We start from the raw sequence: 15,119 nt of genomic DNA on the forward strand, positions 1-15,119 counted from the left end.
TCCTGCGCACCAGAGCTCTCCTACGCTCCAAAATTCTCCTGCGCACCAGAGCTCTCCTACGCTCCAAAATTCTCCTGCGTGCCAGCATTCTCCTGCGCGCCAGTGCTCTCCTAAAGTGCTATCACTCACCTGCACGCCAACTCTCTTCTACGTGCTAGCACTCTCCTGCGCACCAGATCTCGCCTACACGCTCGCCCGCGCGCTTTCGCCAACTCTCTCTTACGCGGCAGCGCTCTCCTGCTCACCAGATCTCACCCGCCTGCACTTACTAGGTCACACGCATCAAAATCGCCCACTCGTGCGTCAACATTTGCCCACGCGTGCGCACCAACACTCGCCCGCGCGCCACCACTCTTCCGGGCACGCAAGCCAGCACTCGTCCGCGCGCAAGCGCCAGCACTCACCGGCATATTCGCGCAGTAAGCAAAAACATCACATGAACAGGTCACCATCGCCTCATTCCCCTCCCCTCAAACACCATTCAAGGCGTCCGCCGGGGAAAAGGGAACAGGCCTCTGCAGAAGGGTTCAAGATCCCAAAACTGCCTTCCTCTGAGGCGGACCCACCTACAGTAGAGACTTCTCGTAGGGAACCTTCGGTCCATTTTCCTTCAGGGGATCTGTCTGATAGTGTGTCAGTCAGTCAACAGCCATGGTTCAGGGCTATAGTCAGAGCAGTAGTACAGGCCTTCAATCCCGCTCTGTCTGGCTGCTCTTCGGAGCAGCCTATAGCTCTAGACTCTCGGCAAAGAACCATGACTTCTTCCTCCGCACTGAAGAGGAAAAGAGGAGTCTCTGATGCGGTCACTTCCTCGAGGATAAAGCTAACTCCAGTTAGACCATCAAGGCTAGCTCCTCCTGCATCTTCCTTGGGATACTCTCCCACTTCACCTTTGCCAAGGGAGTTACTTGGGACCTCCTCCCCTCCACCTTCGGAGGAAGCCTAACCTCATGCGGAGAGTTCCCTACCACCAAGGAAATCAGGAGGGACACGACGTCTTGGCCTTCGACGCCGGAGTCCTACCTCCTTCCGAATATGATTGCTTATTAACCTTGAAATAACACCTGGAACCAGAGCTTATTCAGGGGGGGGGGGGGTAAGCATTAAGTGACTTATCTTTATAGAATCTACAAAAGGCAGTAGAACTCATTTGTGGTAGCACAATATTTCACACCTAAATGTAAACCGCATTTTTAGAAGAAAAAAAAATAAAAACACTTACGAGACCCAAAAAAAAAAAAAAGCCATAAATACACCTAAACAAACCTTACGTAGTGTAAGCTAGGGGAGGATATAAAGTAATATGAAGATGATTTGTAGTTGCTCTCAGAGGATTGACTGCTCAAACACCAGTGTTTCCTGAAATACTTGTTCATATATGGTGAATTGTTTCAACCCAATTGCAGATATGCTATCTAAGGAAAAAGAGTTGTTATTGGACTCGTGAATTGGTATAAGTAAGGTTATTTAGTCTGGACAAAATTTCCAAACTATACCAAAGTTCAGTATTTTAGACAATAACTTTTCTGTTACAATGTTATGTAGAATGACAACAAGCGGGTCTATACAACGTAATTATAATTTGAAATCATTGCTGAAAATATTATGATACCGATGAATTGATAGTGAATTACTTTCAAACAAAATGCCTCCTTCCCCGCCTTTAGAATCACACTTTCGATACACACACGTTTTCTCTGCTACCATCAACTGACTGCATTCTTGATTTTCTTGTAGATTTTGCCAAGTTTGAAAATAATCTAAAATTGAAGGGCAAGGATATAGATTCATCTACTGTTAAAGGTTTTATTTTAGGAACTACACTAGGTAATCTACAATCTAAAAAACAGTTACCAAAGAGTCTTTTAGGAGCACTTGACGATCTGAAAAAAAGAAGAGATTCTTATCACAAAAGCAGATAAAGGTAATAAAATTGTAGTTCTAGACGTTAATACTTATATAGCAAAAATTATTTTTTTATTAAGTGACGAATCTACATACAAGAAACTAACAACGGATCCACTTAAACGATGGCAGGCAACTTACAATAAGATGTTAAAATCTCTCCTCCAGAAAGATTATCCCGAGTTGTGCAAGAAATTTCAGGCTTATTTACCATCTCTTTCCCACATGTTTGGATTACCGAAGATTCACAAGGAAGGAGTACCTATGAGGCCAATTACTTCAACCCGTAATTTTGTAACCTACAATATATCTTAGTGGATAGCAAAATTACTTTCCCCATGTCTTGGCACCATATCATATTCTCATTTAAAAAATACCTGTAATTTTGTTGATAGAATTAGAAATATTGATCTTCACAACAAAAAGTTAGTCAGTTTTGATGTTGAATCCTTATTTACCAAAGTCCCAGTACAACAGTGTCTTCAGTACCTGAGTAACAAAATTGATACATTAGATTTAAGTATACCTGTACCTAATGATATTTTTATAAAGTTGATAGAATTGTGTGTTTCTGAGTCTTATTTTACTTGTAACGGTCAGTTTTTCTCTCAAATATATGGTCTTCCCATGGGTTCCCCTCTGTCTCCTGTTTTAGCAAATATTTTTATGGAATTTTTTAAAACAGAACTTTTATCTGACATTTTAGAATTTGGCATTACATGGGTGAGATATGTAGATGATATTTTTGCTGTTGTTCCATATTCTCTTAATATTGATAACTTTTTAGAGTCTTTAAACAATCTCCACCCTTCAATTAAATTTAAAGTTGAAATAGAAAATAATAATGAATTACCCTTCTTGGACACACTGGTAATCCGTCCGGAAGTTGGCTATCCTAAATTCAAGGTTTACAGGAAAGAAACTCATTCAGATTCTTCTATACATGCATTTTCAAACCATACAAGAACTACAAAATTGGGGGTTATTTCTAACTTATTTTTAAGGGCATATAAAGTTTGTGACCATGAATTTCTTGAATTTGAAATAAATTATCTTAAAAGGGTTTTCAAAAATCATGGCTATGATTCTGGTTTTATCGAAAAGGCACACCTAAAAGCAAGGAAGACATATGATGTTGCAAAAGAAAGAGAACCATTTCTAAAAGATGATGAATGTCTTCTTATCATTCCTCAAACAGGCCAAGACAACAAATTACTTGACTGTTGTAAAATAAAAGAAATTTCAGGGTTGGCATGGAAATGTGTCGAACTTTAGTAAATAATAAGAGGCGAAATACTAATCAAATTAATTAAGTATTGTGAAGTATATTTCGTTCTTTTTAAATTAAATAAATAATTAATAAATAAATAGATCGAATATTATAAATAAAAGTATAAATAATTAGTATAATTATTTGAGAGATGCCGCGAATTAAAGTACTAGTAGAGTTGTACGGTCGTAAATAATCGATTGTTACCGTTTAGCTCTTCCGAAAAACTAGTTCAATAGTGTGCGGTAGGGCGGAAAAGTTAAAATGGGGAGAGTATTTTTCCTTCAAAATCAGTTAGTAGTACTAAAACCTCCGCCAGATAAACAGTGCTTTCTCTAAAAAAATAAGTGATTTAAAGAACAAGAAGGAACCAACTTCTACAATTCCAAGGAGCCACCAATTTGGAAAGTTCAAAGTCGGTAAGTATATTTTCTATTTTTTGTTAACAATGTAATAGTGAGTAGAAACTGTGCGTCTTTGAAACCTTAGCTCAAACAGGTTGGTTTTTTGAAGGTTGGTTCTTAAATAGGTTCCTTTTATTAATTGCGGTATAATTTTCTTTTATATTTCCAAATTGTTCCTTTTTTTAGTTCGGAGATTAGATATTTATCGTAAATGTTTGCGCTAATAATAGTATATATAGATAAGTAATATAATGTGAAATTTGTCGGTGACTTGGAGCTTTCGTCGCAAGGCTAACTTCCGTTTCGATCGCCCATTTGATGTTAGAACGTTCGGTCAGTCCCGTGTTCAATTGTATTAGGGATTTGGTCGTTCTTTTATTTCATTTTCTTATCCTTGCCTGAATTAATATGAGATTTTTAGTTATTGGGTATTCTTATGCTAGGGATTTGAAGTCTGTTGCCTCTGTTAATTTTGAATTGCGTTTCCTAGCCTACCCTGGAAATGATTCAGTATTTTTTGGATCATCCTGAACCTGAATTGTTTTGAGTTAATTAGGGATGAGAAACCTGATAAAATAATGATAAAGGGCTGGGTTGAATGGACCTCATTGTTGAAGTGTTAATTTTAAAATTAATTCTATATAATATCAATCTCCTTCATTTTTTTCGCTTTGCATTATGGCTAGTAGCAGTGAATTATTGGATTATTTAAGGGAAAACCCAAATAAGTTGCCATTGGATGAGGTTAAAGAAAAACTTAGTTTTGAGGAGTAAATGAGTCACTCGTAAACGAAAAATCACTATATATTGTAAAAGGGTTGCAGGAATTGCACGATACTGGAACATTGCATTCATCTTTGTGTAAAAAGCAGGTCAGTGAAGTGGAATTGGAATTAAGTAAAGTAAGTGACTGCAATGAATTAATTAATTTGCTAATGGAAAAAACTGAATTAGGAATCAGAGATGAACAGTGTTTTAATAATGAACTAGATGATCAAGCTCAATACAAAATTAATATTTCAATAGAATTAGATGCTTATGAAGATTATTTGGTTAAAAAAAAAAAGAGATGAAAGTGTTGGCATTTCTGTAAAAGACTTCAGCGATTGTATGGGTGATGGTAAACCTCCTACTTTAACTTGTGGCACTTTTAATGGCAAAGAGAAGGATAAATTCGTTTTTCATAATTTCTTGAATCAGTTTAATAATGTAATTGGTTCTAGAAAACACTTATCAGCTTCGGCTAAATTATCGTATCTGGTTGGTTACTTAAAGGGATATGCACTGAAACAAGTATCACATTTGTCTATTACTGATAAGAATTACGCAGTAGTATTAGATTTGCTGACTGATGAATTCCTAGATAAGGATTTCATAATAGATGAAACACTAAAAAATATATTAAAAGCTGTCCCTAGTGATGATAATGATCTTGAGTTTTCCAATGTTAAATATTTTATAGCAGAGGTTAGATCTTATTTACATGAATTGCAGCATTATAATGTAGATTTCTTGGGAGAGGGTTCTGCTGGTAATATTCTTGTGAGTCATTTGATAATGAGTAAGCTCCCTAAAGTAGTAGTGAAGGAGTTGATAAATAAAATCTCAAAAAATTATCCTACCTTGTCAGAGATATTTTCCAACTATAAAGAAGCTTTGAAAACTTTAAGTAGAACTACATCTGTGAATAAAAAGTTGTACAGAGACAGTAAAAAACCAAATGGCAGAAGTCTATCAGTAGTGCAGGTAAATGATGTTGAGCAAAAAATTCCCACAGTACAAAATTTTGACACTAGTAGCTGCAAATAAAAATTTTAAGTCATTGCAAATTATGCTTTTCTGATGGACACTCTTTAGGAAAGTGTGAAACTTATTTAACCTATGAGTCTTAAGTTAGCCAGAATAATAATTATCTGTGTACTAGGTGTGCAGGTTCTGGTCACAAAAAATCTGAATGTTATGGGAAAAAAGGTATGATGAGGTTTAAATGTTTGATTTGCAAGAAAAGAGAGCATGTAACACCTTTGTGTCCTAATCAAGAAAAAACTACCAAGACTAATGTTAGTATAAATTTGTGCTATGCATCCAGAAATATGGATATCGGTAATATTTTACCAACAATGACCCTAGAGTTGAAGAATGGAAAGAGATGCCGTAAAGTAAGGGGTTTGGTGGATTGTGGTAGTCAGAGGTCCTATATAGTGAAACATGTTTCCAAAGATATGTGTTCAGAATATGAAAGTTTAAATGAATTGGAACATGAAGTGCATACATATATAGGTCAAGAAACTAAACAATTCAAACAAATGTCAACTGGTATAAAGATAGGAAATAGATTAGCATTTGTGCCTTTATTAACAGACGAAGCGATGAATATTTCCTATGAAGTGCCAGGTATGAACCAGATAATAGATAGATTGAAATCGGAGAATAAAAGTTTGGCTGATGAAACCTTTTATGAAGAAAGAAATCATGAATTGATAGAAGTAGATACGCTGATAGGTAAGGATATAATTCAGTATTTCTCCTTGTCCATTCAGAAATGTGGTGGTGGTTTTTGTTTCATATTGAATGGAAGGGTAGCCCCAGTAGGAAATGCATTAAACTTTTTTAATTCTTATCAAAGAAAGTCCTTGTTTGAAATTCGGACAAAGGCAAAGCAAGTTAGTAACAAGACCAAAACTATGGTTAACTTAATAATGGATCCTCTTAAATCCTATTTTAATCCATTGGAACATATTTTGTCTGACAGTGAAGTAGATAATGGGCTGGAAAATCTGTTTAGTTTTGAATCTATGGGTATTAAAACTAATGATAAGGAGCTGGCCTCATTTGATAATCAAATAGAAAATTTCCAAGGAGGTATTAGTTTGAAGGAGGGTTATTATCATGTTAAATTACCTTTGTACCCTGAAAAGATTTCTCAAATGCCTTCTAATCATTTTATAGCCCTTAAGGTTTTGGATAGAACAATGGAACATCTTAATAGAAAAGGACTACCCTGAAAAGATTTCTCAAATGCCTTCTAATCATTTTATAGCCCTTAAGGTTTTGGATAGAACAATGGAACATCTTAATAGAAAAGGACTAAGTAAATATGAGGAAGTTTTTGATAATCAATTAAAAGATGGAATCCTAGAAGAAATGAATGTATCACCTTCTGATTATGATAATTATACTTGGATACCTCATAGGTCCGTAATAAGAACAGATAAACAAGTAACAACCAAAATCAGACCTGTTTTCAATTGTTCCTTAAAGACTTATAAAGAGTTGCCTTCACTAAATGAAGCTGCATACTCAGGAATAGATTTAATGGGTTCTATTTTTAAATTATTATTTTATTTTAGAACAAATGAGTATGTTATGCTAAGTGATATCAAACAGGCGTTTTTAATGATAAAGCTTTCAGAAGAATATGATAAGAACAGGTTTTGTTTTTTCTGGAAAAGAGGAAGTAAATTAGTATATTATAGATATAAGACTATAGTTTTTGGTTATACATCTTCACCTTTCATTCTTAATTATGTTATGAAGCACCATGCTAAGATGTATCCTGAGGATAAATGTAGAGAAATTTTAGAAAATAATTTTTATGTAGATAATTTAATAATCACAGGTCATAATATTGATGAATTACAGGAATTATATAGTCTTTGTGCATCAAGAATGCAAGAAGGAGGATTTACCTTGAGGTCATGGAATTCTAATTCACTTGAATGAAGGAAAATCATGGAGGCTGAAGGAAGGCTAGTTGAACATAATTGTATATTAGAGAAAGTTTTAGGTTATAGGTATAATGTAAATAGTGATACTTTAAGTCTGGCACCTTGTAGTGTGGAAGCTGCTGCTGGCACTAAAAGAGAAGTTTTGTCTCAGATCTCTAAAGTTTTTGATCCACTGAATTTTACCTTGCCAGTGAGTATAAGAGGGAGGGTATTAATGAGAAAAGTATGGAAATTAGAAGTAGAATGGGATCAAAAAGTACCAAAAGAGATAACAAATGAGATGAAAAGCATAAGTAGGGATTTTGAAATGCTGTCAGAGTTGTCTTTTCCTCGTCAGGCTTTAAATGAACAAAAAACATATGAGCTTCATGTATTTTGTGACAGCTCAACTGAAGCTTATGGTTTTGTAATGTATGCATGTTCTGATGACAATCAAAGCTCTTTTTGTTTGCTAAATCAAAATTGGCTCCTTTAAGAAAGGGAAATGAGCATAGTGTGCCCACTTTAGAATTAATGGGAGTGATTTTAGCATTAAAATGTCTACCTACACTTATGGAAACTTACAGAAATATTCAGTTCCAATTTGTAAATATTTGTGTGGACGCTCAAGTTTTATTTAACTGGATAATAACTAAGGAGTCTAAAGTAAAATCTAAATTTATAAGAAATAGGATATTAGAAGTAGATTAAATTAAGAGTGAAATTGTTAAAAGAATTTAAAGTACCTATAAAGTATAATTATGTGCATACAGAACAAAATCCTGCTGATTTGTTGACGAGAGGGTTGTCTTATAATAAGTTTTTAGAGAAGAGGAAATTTTGGTTGGAGGGACCAGAATGGTTAAATAATAATTTTGAAAGATGGCCTAAATATCCTTTAATGAGTTTGTCTCCACAACATAAAGGTAAAGTAAATGTAAATTATGTGGAAATAGTGAAAGTAAACACTGGCTTTTTGAATATTAATAAATTTTCTAGTTATGAAAGGCTTGTCAAATTTACTAGTTATTTCTTCAGACCTTTATGCAAAGTAAAGGGTGGAGATCCTAGGGAATGGGCCAAAAAGTATTGGATTAAAATAGCTCAAAGTGAATGCTTCTCTAAGGAAATAGAATTCCTGAAAAAAGTAAAATCAGAACAAAATTTTCCTTCTCTAGTCTCTAATTTAAATCTATTTATAGATGAAGATGACATATTAAGGTCTATAGGAAGGATTGCTAAGTGCTTATATTTTGACTATAATGTTTATAATCCTGTGTTGCTTCCAAAAGTGCATGAATTGACATCTTTAATGATTAATTATTGTCATGAAAAGGTGTAACATTTGGGTACTGGTACTACCTTAAATTTTCTTAGGGAACAAGGGTTTTGGATCCCTAAAGGGTTAGTGGCAGTTAAGACTGAAATAAGGAATTGTAAAGTATGTCAAAAGTATAATGCTCTGGCTTATAAATATTCAAAAGTAGTTGACATGCCTAAGCATCACATGAATTTAGTAAAGCCCTTTGATCATGTAGGAATAGATTATACTGGACATTTCTGGGTTTAAGATGGAGGAACAGTCAAAATGTTTGGTTTGGTATACACTTGTTTGAATATAAGAGCAGTGCATTTTGAACTATTACCAGATATGTCCACAAGAAATTTTATTTTGGCTTTTCAGAGATTTTGTAATATGTACTCCATTCCTCAATATCTTAATAGTGATAATGCTAAAACATTTATTAAAGGAGGTAACATTTTGGAAACTTCTTTAAAATCAAAGGAGTTCCTAGATGAAATGGAGAAGTGTCAAATAAAGCATATCAGAATTCCTTTATATTCGGCTTGGGTAAGAGCTGCTTGGGAAAGGTTAATAAGAGTCTTGAAAGGTTGCCTTTATAAGGTTATTGGAAGGGCAAGATTAACTTATTTTGAATTGATGACCACACTATCAAATGTAAAACTAGCTGTAAATTCAAGACCCCTGACTTATAGAGCTAGTACTCCTAACCTTGAATTCATTACTCCAAATTCTTTCTTGAGACTTTATAGTAATTCATCTCTTGTTTTGAGGAAGAATGAGGAGGATGTATGGCGAGGTGAACAGGATTCATCCTCATTGGATAAAGCTCTTGACACCCAAGAGGAAATATTGAACAACTTTAAAACATTGTGGTATGAAAATTACTTGTTAAGTCTCTGGGAACATAGTAGAAACGTGTATCAAAATAAATGGGAGAATAGAATAAAAGTTGGGGATATTGTGCTAAGTAAAGCAGTAAATAAAGCAAGACCTTTTTGGATGATGGGTAGAGTATTGGAACTTGTATTGGGTTTTGATAATAAAGTAAGAACAGTCAAACTTGCAAGGAAATGGAGCAATTGAATATCATTCCATATCCAATCTGTATACAATGGAAATATCTATAAGTCAGGCAGAAACAAAGACCCAGACGAATGTGAATGGAAACTGTAATAATGAGGTAGTGGCTAGACCACAAGAACAAAACGTGGGTAATAACAGTAGGTCAATTCACCCGAGCCAGTCTAGTAGACCCAAAAGGAAAGCTACAGATAGATTTCTTAAAATGATGAGGGATAATATTGATGCCTTATAAGGCACGGTATATATTTGTAAATATTAGTAATAAATTAGTATTAATAAATATTCATAATTAAAATGCTACACTGTTGCAGTGAGGATTTAAAATGCTACTCTTACTTCTTTAAAGAAGTGAGAGAGGATAAGAAAGTTATCAACAATTTGTGATAACCATTAATAAATTTTAATGTATTAGTAAGTAATTATAAGGCAAGTACTTTGGGTTCATTGCAATAGTCTATATTGCAATCCTCTAAGGGGAATGTGTTGTAAAATAAAAGAAATTTCAGGGTTGGCATGGAAATGTGTCGAACTTTAGTAAATAATAAGAGGTGAAATACTAATCAAATTAATTAAGTATTGTGAAGTATATTTCGTTCTTTTTAAATTAAAAAAATAATTAATAAATAAATAGATCGAATATTATAAATAAAAGTATAAATAATTAGTATGATTATTTGAGAGATGTCGCGAATTAAAGTACTAGTAGATTTGTACGGTCGTAAATAATCGATTGTTACCGTTTAGCTCTTCTGAAAAACTAGTTCAATAGTGTGCGGTAGGGCGGAAAAGTTAAAATGGAGAGAGTATTTTTCCTTCAAAATCAGTTAGTAGTACTAAAACCTCCGCCAGATAAACAGTGCTTTCTCTAAAAAAAATGAGTGATTTAAAGAACAAGAAGGAACCAACTTCTACAATTCCAAGGAGCCACCAATTTGAAAAGTTCAAAGTCGCTAAGTATATTTTCTATTTTTGTTAACAATGTAATAGTGAATAGAAACAAACAGGTTGGTTTTTTTGAAGGTTGGTTCTTAAATAGGTTCCTTTTATTAATTACGGTATTATTTGCTTTTAATATATATATATATATATATATATATATATATATATATATATAATATATGTATATATATATATATATATATATATATATATATATATATATATGTATATATATATATATATGTATGTATATATATATATATATATGTATATATATATATATATATATATATATATATATATATATATGTATATATATATATATATATGTATATATATATATATATATATATGTATATATATATATATATATGTATATATATATATATATATATGTATATATATATATATATATGTATATATATATATATGTATCTATATATATGTATATATATATATATGTATCTATATATATGTATATATATATGTATCTATATATATGTATATATATATATGTATCTATATATATGTATATATATATGTATCTATATATATGTATATATATATATATATATATATATATATATATATATATATATATATATATATCCACTGATAATGGGGGGACCCCTGTGGGAACTCGGGGTTTTGGGTAGGGAAAACCAACTGGGGAATCGATATATAATGGTAAAATAAGCCTTTTCTTCTCTATACATTACCTTCTTGGATGTATAATAAACCGATGACTATTATATTTAGCGTTACTAATGTTAGCGTAACATTACTAATGTTAGCGTGTGCAGCTCAACATTACCGCTTGCCAGTACATACAAGCTTTATGATTTTGTTTTCTGGTGAGCGAAGCGAGCCCGAGGCGGAACAAGAGCCATTATATTTAAACATTTTAACAGAAAAAATTTTTTCCTCTAGTAAATAACGTGATTTAACCGGTTTTCACCTTCATTTCAACGGAAACAACAACAACCAGTTCGGCTACTTGAAGTTGGTCAAACTGGTTGTTCTGTTTGTTTCCGGTTGAAATGAAGGTCAAATTCGGTTAAATCACGTTATTTGCTGCAAGAAAACAAATATTTTCTGTTCGAAATGATACCCCGTAGACTTGTAAAATTTTACCCGAAATTACACTAAATTTTGAAATGGATTGATGTGCTTCCCTTAAGTTCACTCTAGGAGACGTCTTTACGAGATGCTGGCTAACTTAAAACTGAAGGCAAAAGGGGGGGGGGGGGGGGAATGGCTGTTGTAAAACAACATCCGGGAACTTATGAAGAGGTACTTGTAAGCTGTTAATTGGTTTAAAAAACCCGCCTGACAAATATGTCAATGTAAATGCACGAAAAGCTCCCCAAACCATGGGAATAAACGCATGCGCAATAAGTCCCCTCCAGTCTCTCAGATGTAAACAATGGACTTAGAGTGTAAAACATACTTCACATTTTAATAGACCGATATGTAATTTATGCCCCAGCCCCTATTAAACATGTAGAGAAAAATACCAAACTAGCCAGCACTCATCTACTTGACTTTTAATTGTATTATCATCTGTTCAAAAAGGACGTTCACTTATTCTTTTTTATAATAATTATTACGTATTTTGTTTGGAATTGTGGTATTCATGCCGTCTATGTTTGGCGAGTTCATTACTGGTTTAGGAGAAAATTAAAGTCAGGATGACTTAAAGAGTCGCGACTTTTATCATATTTAACATATGCTGATACAATAAAACCGAGAGAGAAATAAAACATAATGGCAAGTACTGAAGTTTGTATAAAAAGTGATCTCACGAAATAAGGACAGAAAAGACTATTGTCTAGGATCCTTCCTCCCCTACAGTTGCAAATCAAATAGCTGTTTCTCTCTGTTCCCAATAGATGGTACTTGGAACTAGTTTATAGTAAAAATATCAGGAAATTTTTTACGAAATATAATGAAATTGATCACTTGGTCCCCAACATATATATAAAATTTTTTTAGAATAATATTGGCTATGATCTGAATACAAAATACTATCAAATCCTAATTTCGGTACATTAAATTTACTCGTCTAGGTTCCAGGTTCCTCGTTGCTTTCTCCATAACACTGTGATTGTGGACACACTACTAGAAGAAGCGTATATGCAAAAAGCGAAAAATTTGCTTCAGAAAATTCATTATCATTAGTTACCTCCTACACAGCTAGGACAGCTTGCATACTTTTATTTCCAACTGGAAGGGCCTTTCTAATATACATGGCAACATCTTTAGTTGGCGTTTCTAAATTCCCTAATTCTATGCAATTACTTCTAAATTTTCTTAATTCTTTACAGCAAACCATATGCTCCGTGGTATCCTCTGCCTCCCTACACAACACACAAAGCATATCCTTATCATTCCTGTCTCCATAATTTTCTTTTAATTATTATTATTACTATTGTTTCTTGCTAAACTACAACCCAAGTTGGAAAAGCAGGATGCTGTAAGCCAAAGGGCTCCAAAAGGGAATATAGCCCAGTGAGGAAAGCAAATAAGCTGCAAGAGAAATTTAAGAACAGTAATATTAAAAAAATCTTTCACATATAAAATATAAATAACTTCAAAATAACAAGAGGAAGAGAAACAAGATAGAATATTGTACCCTCAATCAAGAGAACTCTAAACCAAGACAGTAGAAGACTATGGTACGAAGGCTATGGCACTACCCAAGACTAGAAAACAATGGTTTAATTTTGGAGTGTCCTTCTTCTTGAAGAGCTGCTTACCATTCTATCATATTAAACCTTGTTTTCATAACTATCACTGCCTACTTAGTGTTAAGTTCTATATAATCTCTTCTTCCATTACTATTCACAAACCTCAGTTTGGTCATCTCTGTTCTTAACATCTCTAGGAAAAATAGGTTCTCATCTGGCAAAGCAAGAGGACGAGTAATGTGATAATAAATGTTATATGATATTGAACAACAACGATTATCTTAATAATCTGATATTCTTATATTCCCTCAAGTCGTTAAGAATTGACATGTGCTTGCTCAAGAAAAGTCATGGAAAGCGAGATAATTATTATTATTATTATTATTATTATTATTATTATTATTATTATTATTATTATTATTATTATTATTATTATTATTATTATTAGCTTAGCTAGAACCCTAGTTGGAAAAACAAGATGCTGTTAGACCAAGGGCTCATACAGGTAAAACTAGCCCAGTGAGAAAAGGAAATAAACTACAGAAGTAATGAACTATCAAAATAAAATATTTCAAGAACAGTAACAACATTAAAAAAAGCTATTCCATATATACACTATAAAAACTTCCAAAAAAAAAAAAAACAGAGGAACAGAAATAAGATAGACTAGTGTGCCTGAGTGTACCCTTTAGGAAAGGGAACCCAAGAGAGTGGAAGACCATGGTACAAAGGCTATGGCACTACCCAATGACTAGAGACACCTGGATTCGAAACAATGCCATTAAAATACAAGGAAGAAAGATGGACATAACTGAGATGAGGATGCTTAGGTGGATAAATGGAGAAGCAGAATGGACATGGAAAGGACTCTTGCTCCAGGGTACACTCGGGCACACTATTCTATGTTCTTTCTCTTCCTCTTGTTTTTTGAAGTTTTATTAGTTGAAATATGAAGGATTTATTTTGGTGGTAATACTGTTCTTAAAATATTCTATTTTAATTGTTAGCTGCTTCTCTTGTAGTTTATTTGTTTGCTTATTTCCTTTCCTCACTGTGCTAATTTCCCTGTTGGGGCCCTTTGGCTTGTAGCATCTTGTTTTTCCAACTAGGGTTCTGACTTGGCAAGTAGTAATAATAATAATAATAATAATAATAATAATAATAATAATAATAATAATAATAATAATAATACACTGTATTTTGGGGTAGAGAAAGATCACTGAAGCATCAATGTAAGTGAAGGAGGCAGGGTTAAGATGGAATGCCCACCTGAAGAGAAGGGAAGAGCAATATGTGGCAAGAGAAGTGACAGACGTGGAGGTGGATGGAATAAGGAGGAGGTGATGACCTTAGACCAGATGGAAAAAGAAAATTGGAAAGGATATGAGAGAGAAAACAATATGGGAGGAAATGACAGAATCCCAAAAGAATTAGAAAAGATTAATAAAAAAAAAAAACGACATTCCTGAATGAGAACCTAAATAAGCATAAACTTGGGGAGAAGAAATCAGTATATATCTTTATATATATATATATATATATATATATATATATATATATATATATATATATATATATATATTATATATATATATATATATATATATATATATATTGTGTGTGTATATACATGAATTAATGTATACACTATATACGTATATACAGTATACACATAAATATAATTATATACATATATATACATTACACATATATATCTGCATTTAAATCTCTACCACATACTGGGATCGAACTCTAGTCTCTTCAAATGAAAAGCAAGATTGATATTAATCTTGCTACTAGAGGCTCTATAATAAT

General features: G+C 33.0%; 3 protein-coding genes across 3 annotated transcripts in view; 2 read left to right on the forward strand and 1 right to left on the reverse strand.

The window, feature by feature from the left end:
- The window catches only part of LOC137628276 (proteoglycan 4-like), a 29,422-nt gene extending 26,757 nt beyond the window's left edge, over positions 1-2,665 (reverse strand). Inside the window, exons 1-2 of the mRNA XM_068359439.1 lie at positions 2,625-2,665; positions 1,691-1,883 (exon numbers count right to left, since the gene is read on the reverse strand). Of these exons, the coding sequence (XP_068215540.1) occupies positions 1,691-1,883; positions 2,625-2,665 (234 nt within the window). The remainder of the gene's footprint in view (positions 1-1,690; positions 1,884-2,624) is intronic.
- Positions 2,666-6,642: 3,977 nt separating this feature from the next.
- On the forward strand, positions 6,643-7,302 carry LOC137628278 (uncharacterized). The gene has a single exon (XM_068359440.1). It carries the CDS (start codon positions 6,643-6,645, stop codon positions 7,300-7,302), a length of 660 nt encoding a protein of 219 aa, XP_068215541.1.
- A 1,572-nt stretch (positions 7,303-8,874) lies between these two features.
- On the forward strand, positions 8,875-9,675 carry LOC137628279 (uncharacterized). The gene has a single exon (XM_068359441.1). It carries the CDS (start codon positions 8,875-8,877, stop codon positions 9,673-9,675), a length of 801 nt encoding a protein of 266 aa, XP_068215542.1.
- The last annotated feature ends 5,444 nt before the right edge of the window (positions 9,676-15,119 follow it).

The sequence above is a fragment of the Palaemon carinicauda genome, chromosome 36, assembly GCF_036898095.1.
Source record: "Palaemon carinicauda isolate YSFRI2023 chromosome 36, ASM3689809v2, whole genome shotgun sequence".
Taxonomy (NCBI): Eukaryota; Metazoa; Arthropoda; class Malacostraca; order Decapoda; family Palaemonidae; genus Palaemon; species Palaemon carinicauda.